Source organism: Salvelinus fontinalis, chromosome 37, assembly GCF_029448725.1.
Source record: "Salvelinus fontinalis isolate EN_2023a chromosome 37, ASM2944872v1, whole genome shotgun sequence".
NCBI lineage: Eukaryota > Metazoa > Chordata > Actinopteri > Salmoniformes > Salmonidae > Salvelinus > Salvelinus fontinalis.
In genome coordinates this window covers 18,011,480-18,038,075 of record NC_074701.1, presented here as the reverse complement: position 1 = coordinate 18,038,075, position 26,596 = coordinate 18,011,480, and the positions used below count along the sequence as shown (strand labels likewise).

General features: G+C 43.4%; 1 protein-coding gene across 2 annotated transcripts in view; it reads left to right on the top strand.

Annotated features, from left to right (window-relative positions):
* LOC129836288 (PDZ domain-containing protein 8-like) overlaps positions 1–26,350 on the top strand; it is an 80,271-nt gene extending 53,921 nt beyond the window's left edge. The window contains exons 4-6 of one of the 2 annotated variants that reach the window (XM_055902235.1): positions 6,433–6,510; positions 21,072–21,234; positions 21,399–26,350. In XM_055902235.1, the coding sequence (XP_055758210.1) occupies positions 6,433–6,510; positions 21,072–21,234; positions 21,399–23,662 (2,505 nt within the window). In that variant the 3' untranslated portion in view covers positions 23,663–26,350. The remainder of the gene's footprint in view (positions 1–6,432; positions 6,511–21,071; positions 21,235–21,398) is intronic. The other variant, XM_055902236.1, reaches the window with a different exon arrangement.
* The last annotated feature ends 246 nt before the right edge of the window (positions 26,351–26,596 follow it).

Sequence of the window (26,596 nt, the reverse complement as noted above, 5' to 3'; positions counted from 1 at the left end):
ATGTCTTTAACACCTATATCGAATAAAATCAGAGCCGGATATATCTAAGGGCTATAACGGGAGCTTTCTAGAACGCCATCCTGAGGTCTGTCTTGCGTCATGGTGAATGAAGGAAAGACCGGACCCCACGTTCCCAGTCCATTTATATGGCCTCAGATCTGCCTAGCAACTCCATTCCAATTCTCACTATTTGCTGACATCCAGGGGAAGGCGTATGCAGTGCATCTCAACCAATAGAAGACATGCAAATTAATAAACTGACCTCAGAACAGCCTGGCTGATTTCAGATTTCTCACTTGCTGACAGGAAGATTGCTCCAACTCGAGTTCTGTTTTACTCACAGATATAATTCAAACGGTTTTAGAAACTAGAGAGTGTTTTCTATCCAATAGTAATAATAATATGCATATTGTACGAGCAAGAATTGAGTACGAGGCAGTTTAATTTGGGAATTAAATTTTTACAAAGTGCAAACAGCACCCCCTATTGAGAAAAGGTTAAGTGTGCCTTGAATTCTAAATAAATCGCTGACATTGTCACCAGCAAAGCACCCCCACACAGTGACACCTCCACCTCCATGTTTTACGGTGGAAAATACACGTGTACATCCTCCGTTCACCCACCTCGTGTCTCACAAAGACACGGCGGTTGGATCTAAAAATCTCAGATTTGGACTCCAGACCAAAGGACAAATTTCCACCAGTCTAATGTCCATTGCTTGTGTCTCTTGGCCCTAGCAAGTCTCTTCTTATTGGTGTCCTTTGGTAATAGTTTCTTTGCAGCAATTCGACCATGAAGGCCTGATTCACACAGTCTCCTCTGAACAGTTGATGTTGAGATGTATCTGTTACTTGAACTCTGAAGCGTTTTTTTGGGCTGCAATTTCTGAGGCTGGTAACTCTGAACTAATCCTCTGCAGCAGATGTAACTGGGTGTTCCTTTCATGTGGCGGTCCTCATGAGAGCCAGTTTCATCATAGCGCTTGATGGTTTTTACAACTTCATCAATAAGTGCATCGATGACGTCGTCCCCACAGTGATCGTACATACCCCAATCAGAAGCCATGGATTACAGGCAGCATTCGCACTAAGATACAGGCTAGAGCTGCCACTTTCAAGGTGCGGGACTCTAACCCGGAAGCTTATAAGAAATCCCGCTATGCCCTCCGACGAACCATCAGACAGGCAAAGCATCAATACAGGACTAAGATTGAGTCATACTACACCGGCTCTGACGCTCGTCGGATGTGGCAGGGCTTGCAAACCATTACAAACTACAAAGCGAAACACAGCTGAGAGCTGCCCAGGTGCCCAGGCTCACATCAACACCATCCCAGAAACCCTAGACCCGCTCCAATTTGCATACCGCCCCAACAGATTATATAATCTTTATTGCACTCCACACTGCCCTTTCCCACCTGGACAAAAGGAACACCTATGTGAGAATGCTTTTCATTGACTACAGTTTAGCGTTCAACTCCATAGTGCCCTCTAAGCTCATCAATAAGCTAAGGACCCTGGGACTAAACACCTTCCTTTGCAACTGGATCCTGGACTTCCTGCCAGGCCGCCCCTAGGTGGTAAGGGTAGGTAACAACGCATCCGCTACGCTGATCCTCAACACAGGGGCCCCTCATGGGTGCGTGCTCAGCCCCCTCCTGTACTCCCTGTTCACTCATGACTGCATGGCCAGGAACGACTCCAACACCGTCATTAAATACCATCACCACAGTGGTAGGCCTGATCACCGACAACAACGAGACAGCCTATAGGGGGGAGGTCAGAGACCTGGCCGTGTGGTGCCAGGACAACAACCTCTCCCTCAATGTGATCAAGACAAAGGAGATGATTGTGGACTACAGGAAACAGAGGGCCGAGCATGCCCCTATTCTCATCGATGGGGCTCCAGTAGAGCAGGTTGAGAGCTTCAATTTCCTAGACGTCCACATCACCAACAAACTAACATGGTCTAAGCACACCAAGACAGGAGTGAAGCGGACACATAACCTATTCCCCCTCCGGAGACTGAAAAGATTTGGCATGTGTCCTCAGATCCTCAAAAGGTTCTACAGCTGCACCATCGAGAGCATCCTGACTGGTTGCATCACTGCCTGGTATGGCAACTGCTCGGCTTCCGACCGCAAGGTCCTACAGAGGGTAGTGCGTACGGCCCAGTACATCACTGGGGCCAAGCTTCCTGCCATCCAGGGCCTCTATATCAGTCAGAGGAAGGCCCTTAAAATTGTCAAAGACTCCAGCCACCCTAGTCATAGACTGTTTTCTCTGCTAACGCACGTCAGGCGGTATTGGAGCGCCAAGTCTAGGTTCAGAAGGCTTCTAAACAGCTTCTACCCCCAAGCCCTAAGACTCCTGAACATCTAGTCAATTGGTTACCCAGACTATTTGCATTGCCCCCCCCCCCCCCCCCTCTCCACACCACCGCCACTCTCTGTTGTCATCTATGCATAGTCACTTAAATAACTCTACTTACATGTACATACTTCCTCAATTAACCGGTGCCCCCGCACATTGACTCTGTACCGGCACCCCCCTGTATATGTTTTTTTTTTTTTTACTGCTGCTCTTTAATACCTTGTTACTTTTATTCTTATCCTTATTTTTTTTAAACTGCACTGTTAGGGGCTCGTAAGTAAGCATTTCACTATAAGGTCTACACCTGTTGTTTTTGGCACATGTGACTAATCAAATTTGATTTGATTTGAAGAAACTTTCAAAGTTCTTAATGTTCCGGGTTTACTGACCTTCATGTCTTAAAGTATTGATGGACTGTCGTTTCCTTATTTGACGTATTCTTGCCATAATATGAATTTTTACCAAATAGTGCTATCTTCTATCACAAATGAACTTTTAAGAAGGCACACATGTTAATTGAAATGCATTCCAGGTGACAACCTCAAGAAGCTGGTTGAGAGAATGCGAAAAGTGTGCAAAGCTGTCAAGGCAAAGGGTGGCTACTTTGAAGAATCTAAACCATCAAATATATTTTGATTTGTTTAACTTTTTTTTTTTTCCTACGTGATTCTACATTGTGTTATTTCATAGTTTTGATGTCTTCACTATTATTCTACAATGTATAAAATAGTAAAAATAAAGAAAAACCCTTGAATGAGTAACTTTTGACTGGTTACTTTTAGCATGCCACGGCCATTTGACTCACTCTCTGTAGGAGCGAACCATTTTCGTGAACGTGGTCGTGTACCAAAAAAACTGACCACTGAGTGTAGGTAACCTTTCAGTGGACAAAATGCCTTTTGACACATACTAATGGTTAGGAAATGCATGTGGAAAACATATTGACATGATTCAATGCTCTCAAAAGCTGGTAAAATACTTTGTTTCTCAACCCAGTGGGGTTGATGATCTAGCTATTTTGGAGACTGCTGTCACCTCAATCTGTTTACATAGCAAACAAATTGGCTGCCACAGTGTGTGACAGTTATCAACCCCTTCCTCCTACTGTAGCTGTGGCCGATTTTTTTAAATGGCCCACTCTAATCCTCTTTACAGCTGTGCGTCTGCAAGGTGGTAACATATTAAAGAAACGGGCACCAGATCTCGTCGGCTGGTTGTTATCATTACATTTACAATCAATTCACATCGGAAGGGGGCTTGCAGCAGTGAAGGCGGAATTGACGGGTGATAGTGTGCATGACGAACCTTGCCCCAACCGCATTACTGACTTCCTGTCAATTGTGCTCAGAATGCCTTTATCTGATGTTTTAGACAGCGTTGCTCATTAGAGCGCAAATGACCTTACGTTATTTGCTGCTGTATGTCAGAATTGTCCCAGGATGTTTTATTAGTTCTGGTATAATGATATTTGTTGTTGGAATTGGCTTTGGTTTACGGCTTTATTTTAACAAACCTTACGCAATAGTAAATCTAAGTGTAGGCGGTTGCACTATAGGTTCATGGGTGTCAGAAATCACAATTGTTGGCGCACTTGTTGGCGCGAAAGGGCTGGGTTTTGATGAATTAACAAGCTGTGATTGTGTCGAGGCTTGGCCCCTCACTGGCCAATCAGAACGTGCTCCATGGCGAAATATGTGGTTGCTTCAGGTTGTGTATTTATGGTCCGTTATGTATTGCCTTGGAATCAACTTCAATTCCAATGTTAGTCTAAAATAGTTTCTTAAATGACTTACAGAAATGAAATAACAAAAGGTAGACCTATCCCATCTTTGCTAAATAGGTTAACTTGATCCAATTTTCAGTAATTGCATGGCTTCAATGGCATTCACACTGATATAGGGGCTAGGCCCAATCTAAATTGCATTTTGGCATGGACATGCCAAGCATTGTCAATAAGCAAGATTAAATTAATTATTGATGAGGCCTAAAAAAAATTATAATCAAAACGAAACAACTTGTTTTAAATAGTATGTCACACTTCAAGGCGCCGTCATTTTCCCTGTGGGCATGTAATATTCAATCAACGCAGACTATGGAGGGTTTGACGCACATCCAAAACGAGACCTGCATAGCTAAAATAATGTGGTCCTGCCTACAATGCATAGATGAAAAGGGAACGTCAGCTTAGTTTTACTCCTCTCAAACTTGATATTTTAATAAAGCTTTGGTGATTTAAGATTTGTTTCCAAGTGGTCACAGAAGCCAAACCCTTTATCGATTGTCTTGAGTACTTTGCAATTGCATTGGGCAGGCAAAAAATGCCTTCATTGAGAGGAGGGGAGGCTATGCTTGGTTTTTAATCAAATAAAACTAAAACAACAGGGGTACCGCTAAAACCAGTTTTTGGTTGGTTTCAAATATCCCTGTTGGCACTGCCTGAAATGATCACTTTGGATAATGGCGGCTGAGGATTTGGCTGCCGTTTTACGTGCTCCTAACCAACTGTGCTATTTTTTTATTTATTTTTGCATAGTTTGTAAATTAATTATTTTTTACATGAAGTTGCTGCAACCTTCGCTGTTGCAACACAGCATTCCTAACCTAGCCCACAATGTCTGCTGTGTAGCTCGAGCAGTCAGCAAGTCGAGAAGTCATTTGAAAGAGTAAGAAAATTTCAGCAAGACAACTCAAAGGCGAACTCCATTAAAGCCAAGATAATGGAATTCATTGCCCTTGACAATCAACCGTTCTGTCGTGGGTGATGTTGGCTTTCGCCGACTGGTTGAGCACCGGTACACACTACCAATTGTGCAATTTTTCAGATGTTGCCCTACCGGAGTTACACAGTAATGGCGTCACTACTATTCGCTTGGGTGCTTAGAGCGTTGGGCCAGTAACCGAAAGTTTTCTAGATCGAATCCCCAAGCTGACAAAGTAAAAATCTGTCATTCTGCACCTGAACAAGGCAGTTAACCCACTTTTCCTAGGCAGTCGTTGTAAATAAGAAATTGTTCTTAACTGACATGCCTAGTTAAATAAAAAAGTAAAATAGCTTTCCGACATACATACTATGGAAAGCCGTTTAGGTCTTTGTGTGTCAAAAAAGATGCAGTAGCACTGTCAAAGCTGTACAAGAAAGTTTGCAAACAAATACCGGCACGAACGATGTGTTTACAACACCGCGTTGGTAATAAAGCATAATTTGTTCGACCGCAACTTCTAGGGGTAGCTAGCTTTAGCTTGGTACCTAGCTAGCACCAATACAACCAGCCTGAAAAAAAATTACCAGAATAAACTGCAGTCATTTTCATTATGCTTAGCAATGATTTAGGAATCCTTAAGTAAGTATTAGCTAGGTTGCCACTTGTTGTTCGCCTATAGAATTAAACTTCAGTATATGAAAATTCATAGCTAGCCAGCTACTTAACCCTGTTGCCCAAAGCTAATGTTATAAGCAGCCAGCTAGCTTCTTCTGGCTAGTGAGGCTCGACCGGACCGGGTTATGTGTTGGGAAGCTAGGCACAATAAGGATTAGGAACGATAGTGGATTTTGAGGTTTGCTTTCAAACTAAAAGCATGTCATTGATAGTGATGCAAATGAATACAAAGAGTAGAATTATGCCCTACTTTTATATTGAAGACTAACCGCAAAGTCCACTATTGTGGCTAATCCTTATTGTGGCTAGCTTCACATTGATGGGTCTGACAACCATTAATCAAATAAGAACTGTCTTATAAATTAGGGTTATTTTCGATGACGACACCTAGCTATATAGTTAGCTAGCTAATGATAGCTACTGAAACAGATTGTTGTTTTGCTGTTTTTGGGGAAGAACAATATTTGCATCCTTGAGCTAGCTAGCTTTTTTTATGACCAGCGCTGTAGGTGCCCGAGACAACTTTACCAGCATCATAGCATACGTATCGAGGAATTGTTGTGACATATGAAATACGAGTGATAGTGTAATCAATGAATGCGTAAAATTATGTGACGTGCAGTCATTTTCAGGTCCTGATTGGTCAACAAGCTTATTTCAAGTGTATCTTTTTTGACATGCAGAGACCCAAACGGCGTTCCATAGAAATCCTGGTTGAGAATGAAACAACTGAACAAATGAACAACCAAACAGCACAGCAAGTAAGTGAAAGAAATAGGTTTTGATTATGTTTTACTGGTAATTGGAACATACGTAAATGCCAACAAAACAACTTTTTAGTGTGTGTTTGTGTGTGTAACCTTTATTTAACTAGGCAAGTCAGTTGAGAACAAATTCTTATTTACAATGACTGTCTACCCCGACCAAACCCGGACGACGCTGGGCCAATTGTGCTCTGCACTATGGGACTCCCAATCACGGCCGGATGTGATACAGCCTGGATTCGAACCAGGGACTGTAGTGAAGCCTCTTGCACAGATGTAGTGCCTTAGACCGGTGCATCCAGGTGTGTGTGTGTTAACTATTTAACTGTACTAGAATGCTTTAAAAGGCCGCAAAAATTGTAAATATCGGTTATCGGTATTTTTCTTTTTGGCAAGGAAAATATTGGATATAGGTGTCGGCCAAAAAATTGTAATATCGGTGCATCACTCCCGAAAATAGCTTCTGGACATCAGAAGAGCAATTACTCACTTCGAACCAGAAGAAGATTTTTTATTTAATGAGTCCAACTCGAAGGATATACTGCTTCCCAGAGACCAGGCCCAAATCCCTGTCATTAGTGTGAAGAAAAGATGGAGATACATGGAGAAGGTCGGGGTGCCTTGTGAGAATTTGTAGCTGTCTATTTAACACCACAAACCAATGCGGGCACTAAGAATGCACTCAACGAGCTGTATAAGTCCATAAGCAAACAAGAAAAAACTCATCCAGAAGCGGCGCTCTTAGTGGCCGGGGACTTTAATGCAGGCAAACTTAAATCCTTTTTTACCTCATTTTCTACCAGCATTGTCACATGTGCAACCAGAGGGGGGGGGGAAACTCTCGGCCAGCTTTACTCCATACACAGTGATGCAAACAAAGCTCTCCCTCACCTTCCATTTGGCAAATCTGATCGTAATTCTATCCTCCTGATTCCTGCTTACAAGCAAAACTAAAGCAGCAAGTACCAGAAACTTGCTCAATAAGGAAGTAATCAGATGATGCTACGCTACAGGACTGTTTTGCTAGCACAGACTGGAATATGTTCCAGGATTCATCCAATGGCATTGAGGAGTATACCACCTCAGTCACCGGCTTCATCAATAAGTGCATCGATGACGTCATCCCCATAGTGACTGTATGTACATATCCTAACCAGAAGCCATGGATTACAGGCAACATCCGAACCGAGCTAAAGGATAGAGCTGCTGCTTTCAAGAGCAGGGCTCTAATCCGGAAGTTTATAAGAAATCCCGTTATGCACTCAGACAAACTATCAAACTGGCAAAGTGTCAATACAGGACTAAGATTGAATCCTACTACATCGGCTCTGATGCTCGTTGGATGTGGCAGGGCTTGCAAACTATTACGGACTACAAACGGAAACCTAGCCGCAAGCTGCCCAGTGACGCGAGGCAAGCAACACTGAAGCATGCATGAGAGCACCAGCTATTCCGGACAACTGTGTGATCACGCACTCCGTAGCCGATGTGAGCAAGACCTTTTAACTTCTTGACGCACGGATCCCTTTAGCGGGATCATTTTCGCAAACAACCGCTGAATTGCAGAGCGCCAAATTAAAAAATAATATTTATAATCATGAAATCACAAGGGAAATATACCAAAACACAGCTTAGCTTGTTGTAAATCCACCTATCGTGTCAGATTGAAAGTATGCTTTACAGCGAAAGCAATCCAAGCATTTGTGAGTTTATCAATCACTAGACAAAACAGTAAGAACAGCTAGCCGCAAATTAGCTTGGTCACGAAAGTCAGAAAAGCAATAAAATTAATCGCTTACCTTTTGATCTTCGGATGTTTGCACTCAAGAGACTCCCAGTTACACAATAAATGTTATTTTTGTTTGATAAAGATTATTTTTTATAACCAAAAACCTCCATTTGGTTTGCGCGTTATGTTCAGAAAACCACAGGCTCGTGCCGGTCCTGAAGGGCAGACAAATTCCAAAAAGTATCCGTAATGTTCGTAGAAACATGTCAAACGGTTTTTATAATCAATCCTCAGGTTGTTTTAAACATACATAATCGATAATATTTAAACCGGACGGTAAACTATTCAATACTACAGAGAAAGAGCATGTCGAGCTACAACTCTCGGGCGCATGAACTAATCAAAGGACATCTGACGCGTTATGATAAATCTTGCTAATTTTTCAAAATAAAAGCTTGAAACTATGTCTAAAGCCTGGTCACAGCCTGAGGAAGCCATTGGAAAAGGAATCTGGTTGATACCCCTTTAAATGGAGGATGGACAAGCAATGGAACAGGGATTTTTCCAAATAAAAACACTTCCAGGTTGGATTTCCTCAGGTTTTCGCCTGCAAAATCAGTTCTGTTACTCACAGACAATATTTTGACAGTTTTGGAAACTTTAGAGTTTTCTATCCTAATCTGTCAATTATATGCATATTCTAGCATCTGGGCCTGAGAAATAGTCTGTTTACCTTGGGAACGTTATTTTTCCAAACATAAAAATAGTGCCCCCTAGCTGAAAGAGGTTAAACAGGTCAACATTCACAAGGTCGAAGGGCCAGACGGAGTATTCTTTACATGTTCTCAGAGCAAGTGTCTTTACTGATATTTTCAACCTCTCCCTGACCAAGTCTGTAATACCTACATGTTTCAAGCAGACCACCATAGACCCTGTGCCCAAGAATGTGAAGGTAACCTGCCTAAATGACTACTGCCCCGTAGCACTCACGTCGATAGCCATGAAGTGCTTTGAAAGGCTGGTCATTGCTCACATCAACACCATCATCCCGGAAACCCTAGACCCACACCAATTCTCATACCGCCTGAAACAGGTCCACAGATGAAGCAATTTCAATCGTGCTCAGCACTGCCCTTTCCCACCTGGACAAAAGGAACACCTATGTGAGAATGCTATTCATTGACTACAGCTCAGCGTTCAACACCATAGTGCCCACAAAGCTCATCACTAAGCTAAGGACCCTGGGACTAAGCACCTCCTTCTGCAACTGGACTTTATGACGGGCCGCCCTCAGGTGGTAATGGTAGGTAACATCAAATACGCCACACTGATCCTCAACACCGGGGCCCCTCAGGGGTGCGTGCTTAGTTCCCTCCTGTACTCCCTGTTCACCCACGACTTTGTGGCCAAGCCAGGACAACAACCTCTCCCTCAATGTGATCAAGACAAAGGAGCTGTTCGTGGACTACAGGAAAAGGAGGGCCAAACAGGCCCCCATTTAATATTGACAGGGCTGTAGTGGAGCAGGTCGAGCGTTTCAAATTCCTAGGTGTCCACATCACCAACAAACTATCATGGTCCAAACACACCAAGACAGTCGTGAAGAGGTCACAACAATACCTTTTCCCCCTCAGGAGTCTAAAAAGATTTGGCATGGGTCCCCAAATCCTCAAAGTTATACAGCTGCACCATCGAGAGCATATTGACCGGTTGCATCACCGCCTAGTATGGCAACTGCTCGGCATCTGACCGTAAGGCGCTACAGAGGGTAGTGCATACAGCCCAGTACATCACTGGGGCTAATCTTCCTGCCATCCAGGACCTATATGCTAGGCGGTGTCAGAGGAAGGCCCAAGAAATGATCAGACTCCATCCACCCTTATCAAAGAATATTCTCTCTGCTACCTCACGGCAAGTGGTACTTGAGCACCAAGTCTAGGTACAAAAGGCTCTTTAACAGCTTCTACCCCCAAGCCATAAGACTCCTGAACAATTAATCAATTGACCACCCAGTCTATTATCTATGCATAGTCACTTTACCCCTACCTACATTTACAAATGACCTCGACTAACCTGTACCTCCGCACATTGACTCGGCACGGTACCCCCTGTCTATATCCTCGTTATTGTTTTGTAATTTTGTTACTTTTTATTTTATTTTTTGCTTTAGTGTAATTAGTAAATATTTTCTTAAACAATGCAGTTCAAGAAATAGAGTTAAGGGCTTTTCACGGTAAGGTCTACCTGTTGTATTCAGCGCATGTGACATACGATTTGATTTGATCGTTTGACACTAGTAACGCCTTAACGCCAGCCCAAAATAAAGCCCTTAGGTTCAAAGCAGATGAATCTTAGGCTATACAGTAGATCACACAGGTTGGCAAACTGCTCAGATGAACTGAAGGAGACCTTTAGTTTTATGATCGGCTTATATTCCATCTGACAATGTCCATGTTTTGTCTTCTGTTTAACTTTATTCAGTTTGAAATAAATTGATGGTAATTGTCATTTCTTAGAATTTATTCTGCTGCAGTTCGTATTTCCTCTGTTCAAAACTCTGATAGTACACACAAAGTGTAGTACAAGTACAGCCCCAAAACAGAAGGCTAATGAAATGGCAAATGGAGAGACTGGTGCTGGAGGAGGTGCTGTGGGCTGGTTGGCAGGAGATGTTCTAAAACACTGTGGTTAGCCAGACTAATACTGTGGCTGGACCAAACTAATACAGTGTGTTGCTGTTTACCTGCGGGCTCCAATCAGCTCCAAAAGCAAGCTGAGGAAATGAAAGGGGTTAATCAGGTAAGTCAGCCCTGAGAAGTTCCAGAGAGCTGAGTGGCACCTGGCGATCCTAGCTGCACATTGGAGCTCAAAGGACAAAGAAGAAAGAATTAAATACCAACGTGATAAGGAAAATAAAAAAAGTGCATCATGCCATCCCTCTCTCTCTTTGCTGTTTGAAAGGAAATTGCTGATATGAGAGGTGGTGGTTTTATTTCCATTTTGGAAAACTGTTCAAGCATGATGCTGATGAGAGATAATTCTTTGGGCGTGAAGGACAATGGACATGCTATAAACGGACCTGAGTGGACTACGTGTGGGTGAAGAACCTACAAGGGAGGCTGTATATGCAAGTGCAAATTAGGAAGGGGGGGTGGACGAGCGGACGAGCACCTTTTTTTGTGTTCGCTTCCGTCTCCATAACAACTCCTTTGTCCCCTTGCTTTTGAAGCCGGCCTGCTATCATAAGCCACAGTAGCAACATGAAAATTCAAAGAACCTCTTGATGACAAACACAAGCATAAATTTGACCGGAAGCTTTGTCGAGCTTTGTCAAAGATTAGAAAAAGGAAATAAAATAATTGTTTGCACTTTATATAGGTTCTTTCCACCTACTGTAGGTGCTCAAAGTGCTTAACATAGTAAGGGGAGAAACTCAATTCTTCCACCACCAATGTGTAGCAGCCACTTGGGTGATGCACGGCAACCATTTTGTGCCAGAACACTCACCACACATCTGCTGTCATGGTGGAGAGTGGTATATGCCAATCAGAGGGATGATTAGGTGGCTATGATTGAAAGGGGCCAGGTTGGGAAATTGGTCTGGACACCCGGGTTAACACCCCTACTCTTACGATAAGTGCAAAGGGATTTTTTATGACCACAAAGAGTCAGGACACCCGTTAACGTCTCATCTGAAAGACAGCACCCTATGCAGGTCAATGTCCCCTTCACTTCCCTCCAGTCTAAGGAGATTGGGATCTCCTTAGAACAGAGGCAAGCGTGCTGAAACCTATTACCTTGTGGATCACTTGGTGGATTTTCAGATTGTGCTTCTCAGATTGTGCTTCTCATCTGTAACTGTCACTTTATGCTCTCATTTCATATGTTGCTTACCCTCAGCTATTTTTTCTTTGAAGGTGTTGGAATCAGCTAAACCTTGAACATTGCAAAATTATATAAATGATAGATCAGAAGCATAGAATATAAGGAGTGAGATCTGTAGAAAGACAGAGTGGCTGTGGAATGTACTGGGTGGAAGGGAGGAGATCAAAGGATTGCTATTGGGGAAGCAGATGGACATCTGTGGATTAGGCGGGGAGGGGTTGAGGTCAGCAGGTCAGGTCAGATCCTCTGAATAGAGTAATAAGGGTTTACTACCCTTTTCCTGTGGAACTATAAGATGTATGGATGTGAGAACGAGGAGTGTCTTAAGTGGGATATATATACCTGTGATGGTGAAATGTTTGGCTGTCTGAATACAGCTGTGATGACCCTTTGGGAAGAATAAACTTGGTTAAGCTTCTCTAGTGTCCGTGAGTTATTTACTCTGAAAAATATGAACTTAACAAAGGTAATTAATCCTGAATAGGTTGCGTCATTTAAAAAAAAAAAAACTTTTTTAACCTTTGAATCATTGATATCAGGACCATTCATGCTTTCCCACTTTAATTTTAGTGTTTACCGATATTACAACATTGATTGGTTCAATGAATTCTGATGCTGAAATTGTAAGTGCGCTGGTGGAGATGGGGTAATACTGATTTTGAGTTTTATTGAGTTTTCACAAAAGAGAAAAGGGCAACCATGACAGGCAACAATAATTATGTCAATTACGTGTTTGCTTTCTCCTTCAATTAAAAGTCCAGCTTGCGTTCCTTCGTATCCCAAACAGATTATTTATGAAACCTCCATTATAATACACAATAATCTATTAAACAGGCAGCCATAACCAGCCATATAACAACAATCACACACACTCAATCTCTCACACATTCTATTCTATATAGCAAAAAAACAGCCCAATCCAGCCAAACCATATGGAGACCTTTCAAATGGTTGGCGTCAACATGTTTTATTTACTGGTTATTCATTTATGAGCCCTCAAATTTGCAACTGTGATTTCCAAGTGTTTTTCTAAAGGAGCTAATCAACTTGAACAGTGCTCATGTGGAGCCCATAGCCAGTGGCCATCCAAGGCTCCTCCGATGGTGCCACTAATTGGATATGGCAGCGAATTGCTGCCTGCCTGCCTCGCAGGGACTTGTACCCTATAACCATACACAAATCGATCTGACATGTGGTATTAGATTAGATTACTGGGCAGCCTAGTGACCGGGAAAAGGATTTGTTTGCCCCAACCAGCATCCGGCAGATGCTCTGCTCACGTGCAACCCCTTGGACCACCCGAGCGGCGCATCGATGAAGCTGGTTTAGCTACGGCTGTGGCACTACTTGGCCTATACACAGTATTATAAGTAAAATTGGAGGCAGTAGGAAAAGAAGGGGCTGGTATCGTTAACATGTTTTGCCTTTTGTCAGAATAGTGAGATCACTGCAAGCATTTGTTTGGGATGTTTTGCCTAACCTTTTTCCTCCTAATGTCATGATATTGCTGTGTTATAGTTTAGTATCTAACATGGTGTCTGTCTACACATGGACCTTCATTTAAGGAGTAGGGAGTGCTGCAATTGAACATCTATGTTGCTGCTTATCTAACATTGCTCTGTCATTGAATTGCACATGATTTTGTTAGGCTACATAATAACAAAGAATACACAGACACATAGTATCTACAAACTATTGAATACATTTCTCAGTACTGGCCAAGTCTTTGAGATTTGAATAAATACTATAACGTGATAAATCAAAGAAAATGTCTGACTGTATTCTTACTCAAGCGTAGGATGGGGCTACAGATTAATGTGTATTTAAAGCAGTGATAACTGCTTAATAGTCATATTAACCTTTAATTTGTTCTCCAAGGCAGCACAGATATGAGAGGTTTGTTGAAATAGACAGTAAATTGTGCTATTTACATCTGGGCCATTCACTGTTGCTACACTGCCTGTTTGTTTTCTCCTCAGTGAGAAGGAACCAAGAGCTGTCTGTTCTCTTAGTCAATGTTAACTAGATTACTCCGTCGCTTCAGCTCAGGTTTGAGATAAATCTCCCACATAAAATAATAAAACAATGTAATTTGAGGGTAAAAGGCCACAAAAAAATTACTTTAAAAAGAAATGTTTCGTAGAAAGGAGTTTTTTTTGTGTTTTTTTGCCACCCATTGTTTTTCATTAGTTGAATTTCAGGTCTGTTTTTGTTCAACACCATTATTTATATCCGCAGTCTATTCAATTTCTTACAGCGGAGGCTCTTCAGATGAGGAAGGGGAGGACCATCCTCAGTGAAATTCATAAAAATAAAAAGTGAAACATAAAAAAAGTTATCCTTTTTATAATAATTTGACTATACTAAATATTCATGTCAACAAATAATTGATTAAAACACACTGTAGCACCATGGTGTTGTCGGAGGACAGCTCGTTTCCGTCCTCTGAGTACAATGACTTCAATACAAAACCTATTAGGCTCATGGTTCTCACCCCCTTCCAAATGCTTAATTATGACTTTCGGTGGACGTCCTCAAACCTATCAGAGCTCTTGCAGCATGAACTGATATGTTGTCCACCCAATCAAAGTATCAGAATGAATCTAGTACTTCAAGCATAAGCTACAGCTAGTTAGCACTGCAGTGTATAAAATGTGGTGAGTAGTTGACTAAGAGAAAGACAATAGTTGAACTGGTTTGAACAAAAGCGTTTCTTAAATTATGGAGAAGCAAGAGACAGTTATATTTTGTATTTTGTTCACTTAGCTAGCGAATGCAGCTAGCTCGTTTAGCCTACTCAAACACCCGGCTCAAACAGAGCAGGATGCTATGTTAGCTAGCTGACTATGGTTATCCAACACTGGAACTCTTCCAAGTCGAGGTAAGCTTTTGGTTTTATTCATTTATTGTCACTGGGGCCTGCCAGTTTAACTGCTAAACTGATTGCTGACTATACTGTACTGCATGATTGTAGCAGGTTTACTAACACGTTACTACTAGTAGCTATGTTGACTATGACATTAGCTAACATGGTGACAACAATGTAGGCTGCCTGTAGGGGTTAGTGGTTATGATGTGAAGGTTTGGCTTGGAAAGTATTTTTTTTTGCCTGGTCAAACTGCTGATGTGTTGTGCACTGAAGTCCACAAGCGAAGGGAAAAGGTGAGAGGAGGAGAGCGCGTCGGTGCGAGAAGGAATTATACAACGGCCAGCCAAAATGATCATGCTGTTTGTAAGTGGCTGCTATCAATGTGAACTGTGTTTGCATGTGATCAGGGGTGTATTCATGCAGCCAATTCTGTTGTAAAACGTTTCTTAAAGGGAAGCAAATGGTGAAACAGGGGAATAACATAACTGAATTTGTAGTAGCCTAACTCTATCTATGTTACATTGAGCTGGTTGAATGTAATATAAATAACCGTCATCAAATATGTTGTAATAGAAATAAGGCCATTATCATAATTTTTTTTATCGTCCTCTCATCTTAAACATCACTGACCACCACTGATTTCTTAATAATCAGAAACTTGTTTACTGACACACAAATTATTTTTATGAATACTTGGATAATAACATCAAGCTGAAAATATATTTTAAGAGGTTATGCTGGTTTCTCTTATGTTAGTTGAATGAAGCATCAGTGAACATTAATCAAATCAAAATCTAATCAAGTTTATTTTATATAGCCCTTCGTACATCAGCTAATATCTCAAAGTGCTGTACAGAAACCCAGCCTAAAACCCCAAACAGCAAGCAATGCAGGTGTAGAAGCACGGTGGCTAGGAAAAACTCCCTAGAAAGGCCAAAACCTAGGAAGAAACCTAGAGAGGAACCAGGCTATGAGGGGTGGCCAGTCCTCTTCTGGCTGTGCCGGGTGGAGATTATAACAGAACATGGCCAAAATGTTCATAAGTGACAAGCATGGTCAAATAATAATCAGGAATAAATGTCAGTTGGCTTTTCATAGCCGATCATTAAGAGTTGAAAACAGCAGGTCTGGGACAGGTAGGGGTTCCATAACCGCAGGCAGAACAGTTGAAACTGGAACAGCAGCAAGGCCAGGTGGACCTGGGACAGCAAGGAGTCATCATGCCCGGTAGTCCTGACGTATGGTCCTAGGGCTCAGGTTCTCCGAGAGAGAGAAAGAAAGAGAGAAGGAGAGAATTAGAGAGAGCATACTTAAATTCACACAGGCCACTGGATAAGACAGGAGAAGTACTCCAGATATAACCAACTGACCCTAGCCCCCCGACACATAAACTACTGCAGCATTAATATTAGACCGTAACACTGAAGGAGAGCTGTGGGACCGGGACCTCACATTCTTCAAATGAAAGGTTCACCCATTTTGATTGTTGTATTGTTTTTGTGCATCTCTGTGCGATGTTCTATCAATTCCCAGGATCATTTCATGTGTTCATGTGTATCTGAGCTTTTGGTGTTCAAGTAGGCAGAAATCTGTCCGGTATGACGTGTGATAAATTCTCTCACAACACTGGAAGTTAATAGGAATATGACTTTTAGATCGCAAAAACATCTATCATACATGTCAGATTATTCCTACCTCAAAAAATGTATTATTTAACAGAGGGTCCACCACATTTCTCCTATTTGTCTGCCTCTTCAATCCAGGGTGCATTGCATTGTGCCATTGCGAATCCACTCTGTGGCACATCGATCTGCAGGTTGAAAATGGTGCGATTGTGGACTACTAAATTGATAGTGCGGTTTGTTTAGGTGATTTTTACAGCTAACTAGCTACTTCACATGCTGATATTAACTTTGGTATTATTGTGTATAGCTACGTTTGCAGCCGACCCATGGAGCATTGCATTGTGGGTTTTGTAGTCGACTTGAGCTGCAACAGATTTCAACAATGATTTTCACATGTTGATACATACCCACCTTATATTTACAAAATGAAACATTTGTTCACACAACATTGTTCTTACATATTAGGCTTATTTAACACTAAGTTATAGGAATTAGTGGTTTTGGGTGGATTTTTCCTTTTAATGAGCACCTGGGAGAGAGCACTGGTCTTATTACTAAATTAATTCGGGGTTCTCTATCTTGTCCGCCATGTGTGAGTGTTGTGCACATATCACGTGGGAGGGGAGAGGGCACTATTTGCACTTCACAAAAACTGCTCTCGTATGCAAATGATCCAGGGGGTGGAGGAGGAGGCAGATTGGACAGCGGCATCGCTCGAGCAACAGGTGTATACACAAGGATACTGTGTTTATCAGCACAATGGCTTCAATGACTGTCCCTCAACACCTACACACACGCTCTGCAGTAAACCATCCATGTACCAAAAACCGTTGATGTCACTTGGCATATTTGCTCAAATCTTGGCATCTGCTACATGGGTAATTTGTTTCTCACCGATTGTAGTTTCAGATTGCCTGTCATTACAATTGCAGTGCACAATTTCACGTATTCAAACATTTTGTTCAACGGCAATTGGTTCGCTTAGTAGAGCATACAATTGTGTTTGTGGGTGCATTGTGGTTTTTAGTGTGATGTGTACATGGGACCCTGTGAACAGTAACTGAACAAATGATGCAGTAGAGTTGTATTAGTCATAAATGGTGTTGACTCACCAAACTTACTACCTTTACAGAAAAATATATGATCACCACTCCGTATAGCTTAGTGCAGGGTGAACATTTTTCAGAATGAATACTTGAAGTACTGTAACTTAGAGATACAAGCATAGATGTATTCTACCATGTATTTTGCTGCTGCCCCTCGACTTCGTCATCTAACTGCAAAGCTGTCACTGCATTTACATGTCACTCAAGGCAAAAGGGTAACATCTTGTACTCCCAGCTCGAGGGGACAGTTATGGTGATGAGTGAATATTCTTCCTCAGGGAGGTGTGTGGCCTCTTCAGCTAATGACAGATAGGCCATCCGTGGGCCAGACCTTCTGATCTATAGGGACTGTGTACAGCAGCGGTGTAAATTGATGTGGAGCATGCACTGCACGCCACGGCCCTGGCGAGAGGCAGCAGCCGTTTACCTGCTTCCTGGTGTTATTGGCCTGGCTAAATCTTACGCAGCTCCCACCGTCTCCTCTGTAATTGCCCTTTAGTCGGCGTTCATCCTTGCAAGTCACCCATAATTGCCGCTCAATGACGCCTCTCTGTGAGCGGTTTAGGATGATGTAGCCCTCTCTGTGAGCGGTTTAGGATGATGTAGCCCTCTCTGTACTTTTGGGGAAAACGGTTGCATTGACACAGGATGTCTCTCTCAGGGTGTTGCTGTAGAACAGTCATAAGAGAGAGTATTCACTCTGCTTTCTTCTTTTGTTTAGTCTTACTAGCTACTCTGTAGTTCTAGTGAGCGCCTTCAAGAGGTGACAGGCCTATCAGATGAATAGGATGTGTAGGAAATCTGTTTAAGGCATACAGATGAGCATCAAGCCTAACCCTCCTGCTGAGCTTTAGCACAAAGTATTGATACTGTGAAACACTCACTACTGGTGCAGTTCCATGAAAACCATTTTTGTTTTAATGCTTTTTAGGTTTGTGTCTGACTGAATGGCTAATGCAGAGATCAGTATTTCTTCAGGATGGATGCTGAAACACGAGGGTCCAGCTCATGGTTTTCACTCAATTGAATTTGCTTAGTGACTATAGCAGTGTATAGCAGGCCATTCGATCTGATGTTCAATTGTCTTTTGTCTGTCGCAGCCTTGTGTGTGATTTGCGATTGACATGCATCATAACCAGCGACTGAAGTGGAGTGCAATGCTTTCAGAGGCAGACATCCTCAGATGAAAGCCTCAGGTTTAGATCACACAGCGTTTCCTCTCCTGGCACAAAGAAGATATTAGCCTCAGTAATAGCGGCAGCACCCTTGATATTCACTCCTGCCCAACTACTTGTTGAGTTTGAATTGCTTTATTTATTTGTCTGTAAGTGGTTTCAGACCCTCTTCTGAATCTCACTGGCCTCTTCCATTAGAAAGGGGGGAAAATGTGTTTTCTTTGGCAAGATTGTCCCCCATAGTTTAACTTACCTACATACAATATGTATTGTTTCCTGCTCAATTATGACAAGACCATGCTGTCAACTCTGATGGAAGAGTTTTGACACATATGAAAAATTGGCTTTGTGTGAGAGAGTATACGCCAGCAGCCAAATGGCTAATATCAGAACCCAGAATCAAATATTGCTTGTGCGGGCCAGCTATTCACGAGACACTACCAAATGGCTACTCAAAGATACACAGTGTTCTTCATCATTGCACAATGTAGCCTAACATGGCAATAGCTTGACGATTTAAAGGCTCTTGTGCACATTTTGTCTTTACAGCTGCTGTACATCGTTGGGTGAACTTAAAGTGTTTTATTTGCTTTGCAGCCCTCATCGTTTCTCCACTAACACCTGTTGGCTTTTAAATGTAATTAGGGCATTCTAGGAAAGGGGTGCAATGTGGCCAGATCCGGTTAAGCCTCGAGGCAGGGACCTGCATTAAATTAATTAGGAAAGTTTCAAATGAAAAGGCAGGTTCCTTGGTCTACAGGATTTAGAGACAGGTAACAGGACTGACTGAACAACTGCTGTCCACACCATATTCCTGTCAGTTGCCACCAGTGTGACAAGGCCTACAGGCTATTTCTATGGTTCACACTCTATTTGTTATTTTTCTGTAGTACTGGAAATCTTTTTAAACCAAGTGTGAACATAGTCAAGATAATCAGCAGTACTGTATGATTGCACAATCGTTTGATTTCTAAATGTTTGTGCAACAGTAAAATATTTTTTGTCGTAAAAATATAAATATATTTTTTTCTGATACCTGAAACATTTTGAATGGAAGTGGAGACCATTATGAGCTGTTCTTGCCTACCGTGTCACATTGTGATAGACCCACATGTAGCTTAGGTTCTGGACTGATCTCTTTATCTCCAAATTTCACCTGAAGGTTCTTTGAAATCATCCGTCAGCTTCAAATGAATCAACTACCCTCGGCTTGTCAGCTCGTATAGATCATCTGCTTCTTCATCCCCGCCCCTAACTCGATCAGTGCCCTCCTCGAGAATTAGAACAAATGACAGCTGGGAAATTACAGTCGTTTGTCTCCGTCTCTCTGGGTTCTCTGAGAACCCTCTGTCTCCCAGACCACTTCCCCTCCTACCTATCCCATCTTCTTCCTCTCCTCCCTCAACTATCAATCTCTCATCACATTTGACCTCGCATTCAAGATCTGACAGACATCAACTTCCTCCACAATTCTATAGTTGTGTTGGTGTGTATGCCATTTTGATAGTTGGAATCGTCCCATGATGACATGGTATTATGAGAATCTGCATAGAAGAGGGGGGGACTCTACATTAGAAGCACTGCACAATAGCAGCACGTTGTCATGTTGCATTGGTCCAGGGAGATACAAAGCAGGATGCCCCGACATCACAACAGGTGCATGGTGGGATACGTGACTTGTGCTCAATGTGCTGTGACAGTGATTGAGGCATCTGGTAAACTCCAGGGGTGAAATTGGCCCGTAATTGCAGACCTTCCTTTCCCTCCGAATTAGCATGCAGTGTTTTACCGTCATCTAACCCGGAGTGTGGAGGCAGACTTCTTGTTCTGAGACAGTCTTCTCTCTTTATATACCATTTAGTACTCTGCTATAAATGGAGGCCCTCACAAGAAGCTGCGTGTTTACTTAATGTCTAGAAAGGAACTTCTTCAATTAGGTCTAATATTGTTGTATATTTGTATGCTGTAAGGGTTGCTGCTGCCGTTAACATTCTTCAATTTAACGGTTTTGTGATGGTTTAAGACAGTAGCCTAAAGGATAAGGCTTACTGCATTTTCTTCACTGTTCTGAAATCGATAGCAAACTTAGTGATGCTAAGTTGAAAGTTCTAATGTATGTTCGTTTCTCTCTGTCGTGTGTGTGTGTGTGTGTGTGTGTGTGTGTTTCAGACGGAGGTGATCAAAGGACCCTTTGGCAATGTGGGTATGACGTTCAGGCACGTCCCTGCCTGTGAGGGTGACGCAGTCCATGTCAGCATCGAGACGGTCACTCCCAACTCTCCTGCTGCCCTGGCAGACCTGCAGAGGGGCGATCGACTCATCGCCATTGGAGGTAAGACCCTAAAGCCATGCAACCTAAGTAAACCTGACTAGCATGATCTGGCAACCCTGAGAGTGTTTGAAGTGACTTAAGATCAGTAGCATACAATAACACTGGAATGCATGTTGTTTTGGTTAATAAATATGAGTTTAACATGTTATTTTTCTTCCGGGCAGGTGTCAAAGTGACATCCTCTGTCCAAGTGCCCAAACTGCTGAAGCAGGCAGGGGACAGGATGCTGGTCCTGTACGAGAGGCCTGTGCGTCACCAGAGTCCCACCGTGGGACTGGGTGCCCTCCAGGAGGGGCTGGGCCAGCTAGAGGAGCCCAGCTTCATCCCTCCCCCGGGGTGCTATGAGGAGGACCCGGCCCCCATCACCACACTCGCCGACATAGCTGACAGCAAAGACATGGACTGTGAGTTTGAAGACTCGACTGTGGACCCCAAGCCTAACCCCCTTAGCAGTAGCGCGGAGGCCAAGGAGGATTTCCTGTCCGTAAACCAAAGCCCCAAAAGGACCGTGACCAATCTGGCCTCAAAACCCCTCGGCAGCATATCACCCATCCTCAACCGCAAAATGAACCTGGCAGGGCTTCAGTCGCCGGTCAGATCCCCACCCACACCAAAGCCCTCGCCACACAAGAGCAGTGAGCCAGGAGAGGGGCCACAGCGCCCCACTGGCCCCCCTCCACCCCCACCCACTCGCCCGCCGGTGCCCCCTAGACCCCACATTAAATTAACGTCCGCCTCTTCTGAAACACAAAGTCTGCTGGAGGGGAGCGAAGCTACCAACGGGGCTGAGAGAACTCCAGAAAAGACTCAAACACACTCCACAGGAAGCAATGGTGACAAAGGCAGTGCTGTGACGACTCCTGTGAAACAGCCCGAACCAAAGCCAGCAGTCAAGTCACCCGAACCCTGCGAAGAGCCGCCAGCGCCCCCCTCCACTCCCAGCAAGCAGGACCTGGCCAAAGACAAGGTTTCTGAGAGCTCCATCAACACCCGAGACAGCATGGAGGATCACTCAATGTGGGAGTCCTCAGAGACCATGTTCCGCAACCGGACGGCTCACTGGGGCCATGCCTCTGTGGTGTTAGAGGTGGAAAGCAACCATAAGTACCTTAACGTGGCACTGTGGTGCAAAGACCCCTTCAAGCTGGGCAGCCTGCTGTGTCTGGGCCACGTCAGCCTGACACTGGAGCACGTGGCCCTGGAGTGTCTGTCCACGTCCTCATCTGAGTACCAGAGCACCTTCAGGCTGGAAGCCCCAGAGCCCAGGGCCAGCGTCAGCCGCACCGCCCTGCGCAGCCTCAGCACCCACAAGGGCTTCAACGAGAAGCTGTGCTACGGAGACATCATCCTCAACTTCAGCTACCTGGCTGATGGAGAGTCCGAGACGTGCGGTGGGCTGGCGGAGCGGGAGAAGAAGGCCAGCATGCAGGACGAAGAGCTGAGGGAGAGGGAGAGGGAGCAGCCTTCCTCTATTCCCAGTGATGACCTGGCCTACAGCACCATGCAGCTGGTGGAGGTGCGCCACAACTTCCAGGATACCCAGTTCCAGAACCCCACCTGGTGTGAGTACTGCAAGAAGAAGGTGTGGACCAAGGCTGCCTCCCAGTGCATGATCTGTTCCTACGTCTGCCACAAGAAGTGCCAGGAGAAGTGCCTGGCCGAGCACCCTCTCTGCGTGGCCGCCACAGACCGACGCAGTGCCGACCCGGAGGCTAAGTCCACCATCAACCGCGCCACCACAGGCCTGAGCCGCCACATCATCAACACCGGCTCCCGTCTGCTCAACCTGCGCCAGGTGCCCAAGAGCCGGCTGGCAGAGCAAGCGGCTGATGTTGTGCCCGACGTGGTGCACACCCCCGACATCTCAGACAACGAGAGCAGCGATACAGAAACCTACGCTGGGGCTAGCCCCTCCAAGCATGCAGCCGGCAGCACCACCAAGCTGGTAAGGAGGGAGGGAGGACTTGATGACAGTGTATTCATCGCGGTGAAGGAGATCGGCCGGGACCTGTACCGGGGCCTTCCCACCGACGAGCGCTCGCAGAAACTGGAGCTGATGCTGGACAAGCTGCAGCAGGAGATTGACCAGGAGCTGGAGCACAACAACGCCCTGATGCAGGAGGAGAGGGAGACTGGGGACGCCCGGAGGAAGGCTCTGATCACGGCCGCCCTGACCAAGTCTGGGGAGAGGCTCCAGGCTCTCACCCTGCTCATGATCCACTACCGGGCAGGCATCGAGGATCTGGAGTCTGTGGATAGTGCCGGCACCTCCCCCTCGGAGCCGCATGGCCTCCAGGCCAAGGGCGGGGCCTTGGAGGAGGCAATACTGGGGACAGAGGTTTATGACAGTGACATATGCAGCCCAATGGAGGCTCAGCTGCTGGATGACATCACAGAGGAGCAGATTTGTGTGGAGGCGCTCCACTAGAGAGGACAAGGCATGGGCTTGAGACTTAAAACAAAATGATTGGAATCCTTTTCTTTGGGGGTGGTGGGGTTTAGGTTACCTTCTGAAGATTAGCTGAAGTGGTCTGGTGAGGGTGCAATTGTTGATTTGTAAACCAATCAGTCATGCGATTCATTCTTGGTTTTTGTCCTAGTTTTCCAAAAGTCATACTTTTAAAGGGAAGCTGGAAAGCTAGATTGTGATCTGCTTCAATTGGCATTAAGAACCGTCTTCCAAGTCAATATGTAAGTGCTTGGATTCAATAAAAGTTGAAAACATACTGTACATTACTATTTCGTACTATTTTAGGTTTTGTTGACGTTAATTCATTTGTTTTCCTTACAAGGCACCTTGAAACAAAACATATTTTCTTATTGCTTGAAAATATGAGCTTAAATGTTTGTGTTCAATGTTTTAAATAGAACTGTTCGGTATTTTATCACTGCAAGTTACAGCAACCGCTTTTCAAATTTGGCATAAGATTACAATCAAAATGTGGTCACCATAGCAGGAGCTATGCAAATTGCAAATGGTTCTGTTTTTATCTAAATTGTCTTTGGGCAAGGAAATAAATATTAGTGTAAAATATATATATATATATATACATACTCACTCACTCAACCATATGGAAATGTGTTTTGTTTCAGATTATGTACTTTTCATGTCACTTATCTTCTGTTTGAGTACTTTTAATTAATGCATAATCAAGTTTTTGAGGTCACCCATGACTTTTCTCTTCTTTTTTAGTTTTTGGAGGTTCTGGAACTACAAGCTCATGTGATAATTCAATGAAATGGGCAATAATGTGGGGAAGATAGTGGTCTATCCCTGTCATCCTCGGTTTAGTGTATGTCACCGAGGCCAAACATGTTTGACTGTGTATATGACCCATTGTTTAACCAGCATATTAACTGTACATGTTATTTCTTTTTGGAACTTTTTTTCTGGGGGGAGGGATATAGTGATGTAATAGTTGTTTCTAATTTAGAAAATTAAGTTTTTTGATTAAGCACCTGTTTTGTTGTCTCGCCCCCCCATCCGAATTGTTTACTTGGATTGTTTATATGGATATAATAACCCTGAACTAAAACTCAACTCAAATATGGTGGTGGTGGTTTTATCTGATCATGTTACTTGAGACGATATGCTTGCTGTTCAAATTCTTATTGATAGATGCAAAGTATTTATGTATTTATGGCAGAAAATAATTTTATTTGGTTAATTTTGTTCTGAGTGTTGTGTAAGATACAGGAACACGTGGATTTCTTTTTGTTTTGTTGTATGTTTATCTGTCTTTGTGGTTTGGTGACGGGTGTCGGGTCTGATTTTGATAAATGCTCAGAGCAGTTAGGCTGTGATTGTGTAAAGTTCTTGGCCTTTGAAAGTTGTTCTCAATTATGGACGAATGTATGTCCATTTCTATGTATATACAGTCCAGCACAAACCCTCTACAGAAATGCAACCACTGTTGTACCCCAATACAGTGATGTCATCATGACAGGCCACAAACAAATTCCATACAAACCTATTACAACTGTTGTAAGGCACAGAAGGAAAAGCGCTGGTTTTAGGACAAGGAAAGCGTAATTCTCTTAAGGGACCCAAAGCCTCTGGATAGGATCACTACGAGGATGTCCGAATACCCATAGCTATACTCCTAAATAGTAGGCTGTTTGAGTATGCGAAAAAATACCGTTTTATAGTAGGTGAAATATTGAAAATCTAGTATACTTTAAATCCCCGGATGTCATACTCATTTCAGCTTTTTTATCTAGTAGAATTCGCTGCACACTAATTGAGGAAGAGAATTGTCTTTTCACACCCACGTTAGTTCGAGAACAACTGATAATCAGAATAAGGGGCACGCGCTACAAAAATGATTAAATGGCGGGGAACAACCTTCTCAGTATGGATGAGTAGTATGTTGATATTTGTTGCTGACTGCATACATTTGTACTCAACAGTATGTAGTACAAGTAGTACACAGTATGCAGTTTAAGTAGTAGGCAAGCCAGATTTCAACACAGCCTATGACTTCTATTCTATTCTTACCAGGCTCATTGAAATCACAGTGCGTTTCTGTGGCTGTGCTGCCATTGCTTCAGCATAGGACCAGAGATGGTGAAGTGGCCCTTTGGGTCAGACAGGAGATGGGTGAAGGGGAAAGAAAGCTAAACTAAATGCTGTGCAATAGACGTGATGCTCTTGTAGAAGCTGGCTTGGCTGCTACCTGTTGATCTCTCTTAAATTGTTGTATATTCAGATTGTCGTGCAATATTTTTGTAGGAAATGAAGACAAAAGTGATAATCAGGAAAGGATTCTTCAGTTTTCTATTTCTCGTTGTTTCTCTCCATAGAAAGCCGTATCTGACCGTTAGGTAACTTGGGACCCCTGGGCTGGAATTGAGCTCATGAGAAGAGTAAACAAAAACACATTTTGGGCTGTCATGCTACTTCTGCTACTGCTGCTGTTGTAACTCTGTACTCTCTAAACCCATTCCTACGCTCCTGATCTGTCTCTCCATACGATTCACAGTATACTAACATAGTGTCATGGCTTTCTGCTGTTTAATTTTTTTTTTTGTAAGAGGGATGTTGTACACGGTTCTAGAGATGGATCATGTGATGAAGCGCTATTGTACATGGCCTCAATAAAAAAGCTCACCTGAAGTCCATTTGAGTTCCTGTGTGTTCCTATGCTAAATACTCTTTGAATTAAGCAATACTGAACTCATTCTGAAGGTACTGTAAGACTTTAAGGTATTTTCTCAGTCAGTTTAACATTACGTTGGTCTGATGGCCTTTCTCTCACACTGGCCTGTTCTGTAGACACAGGGAAAGATAACACAAGACCGATGGCTGTCTTTTAACTGTTACGGTTCCTTGGTTGAATGGGAAATCAATGTTTATATTTGA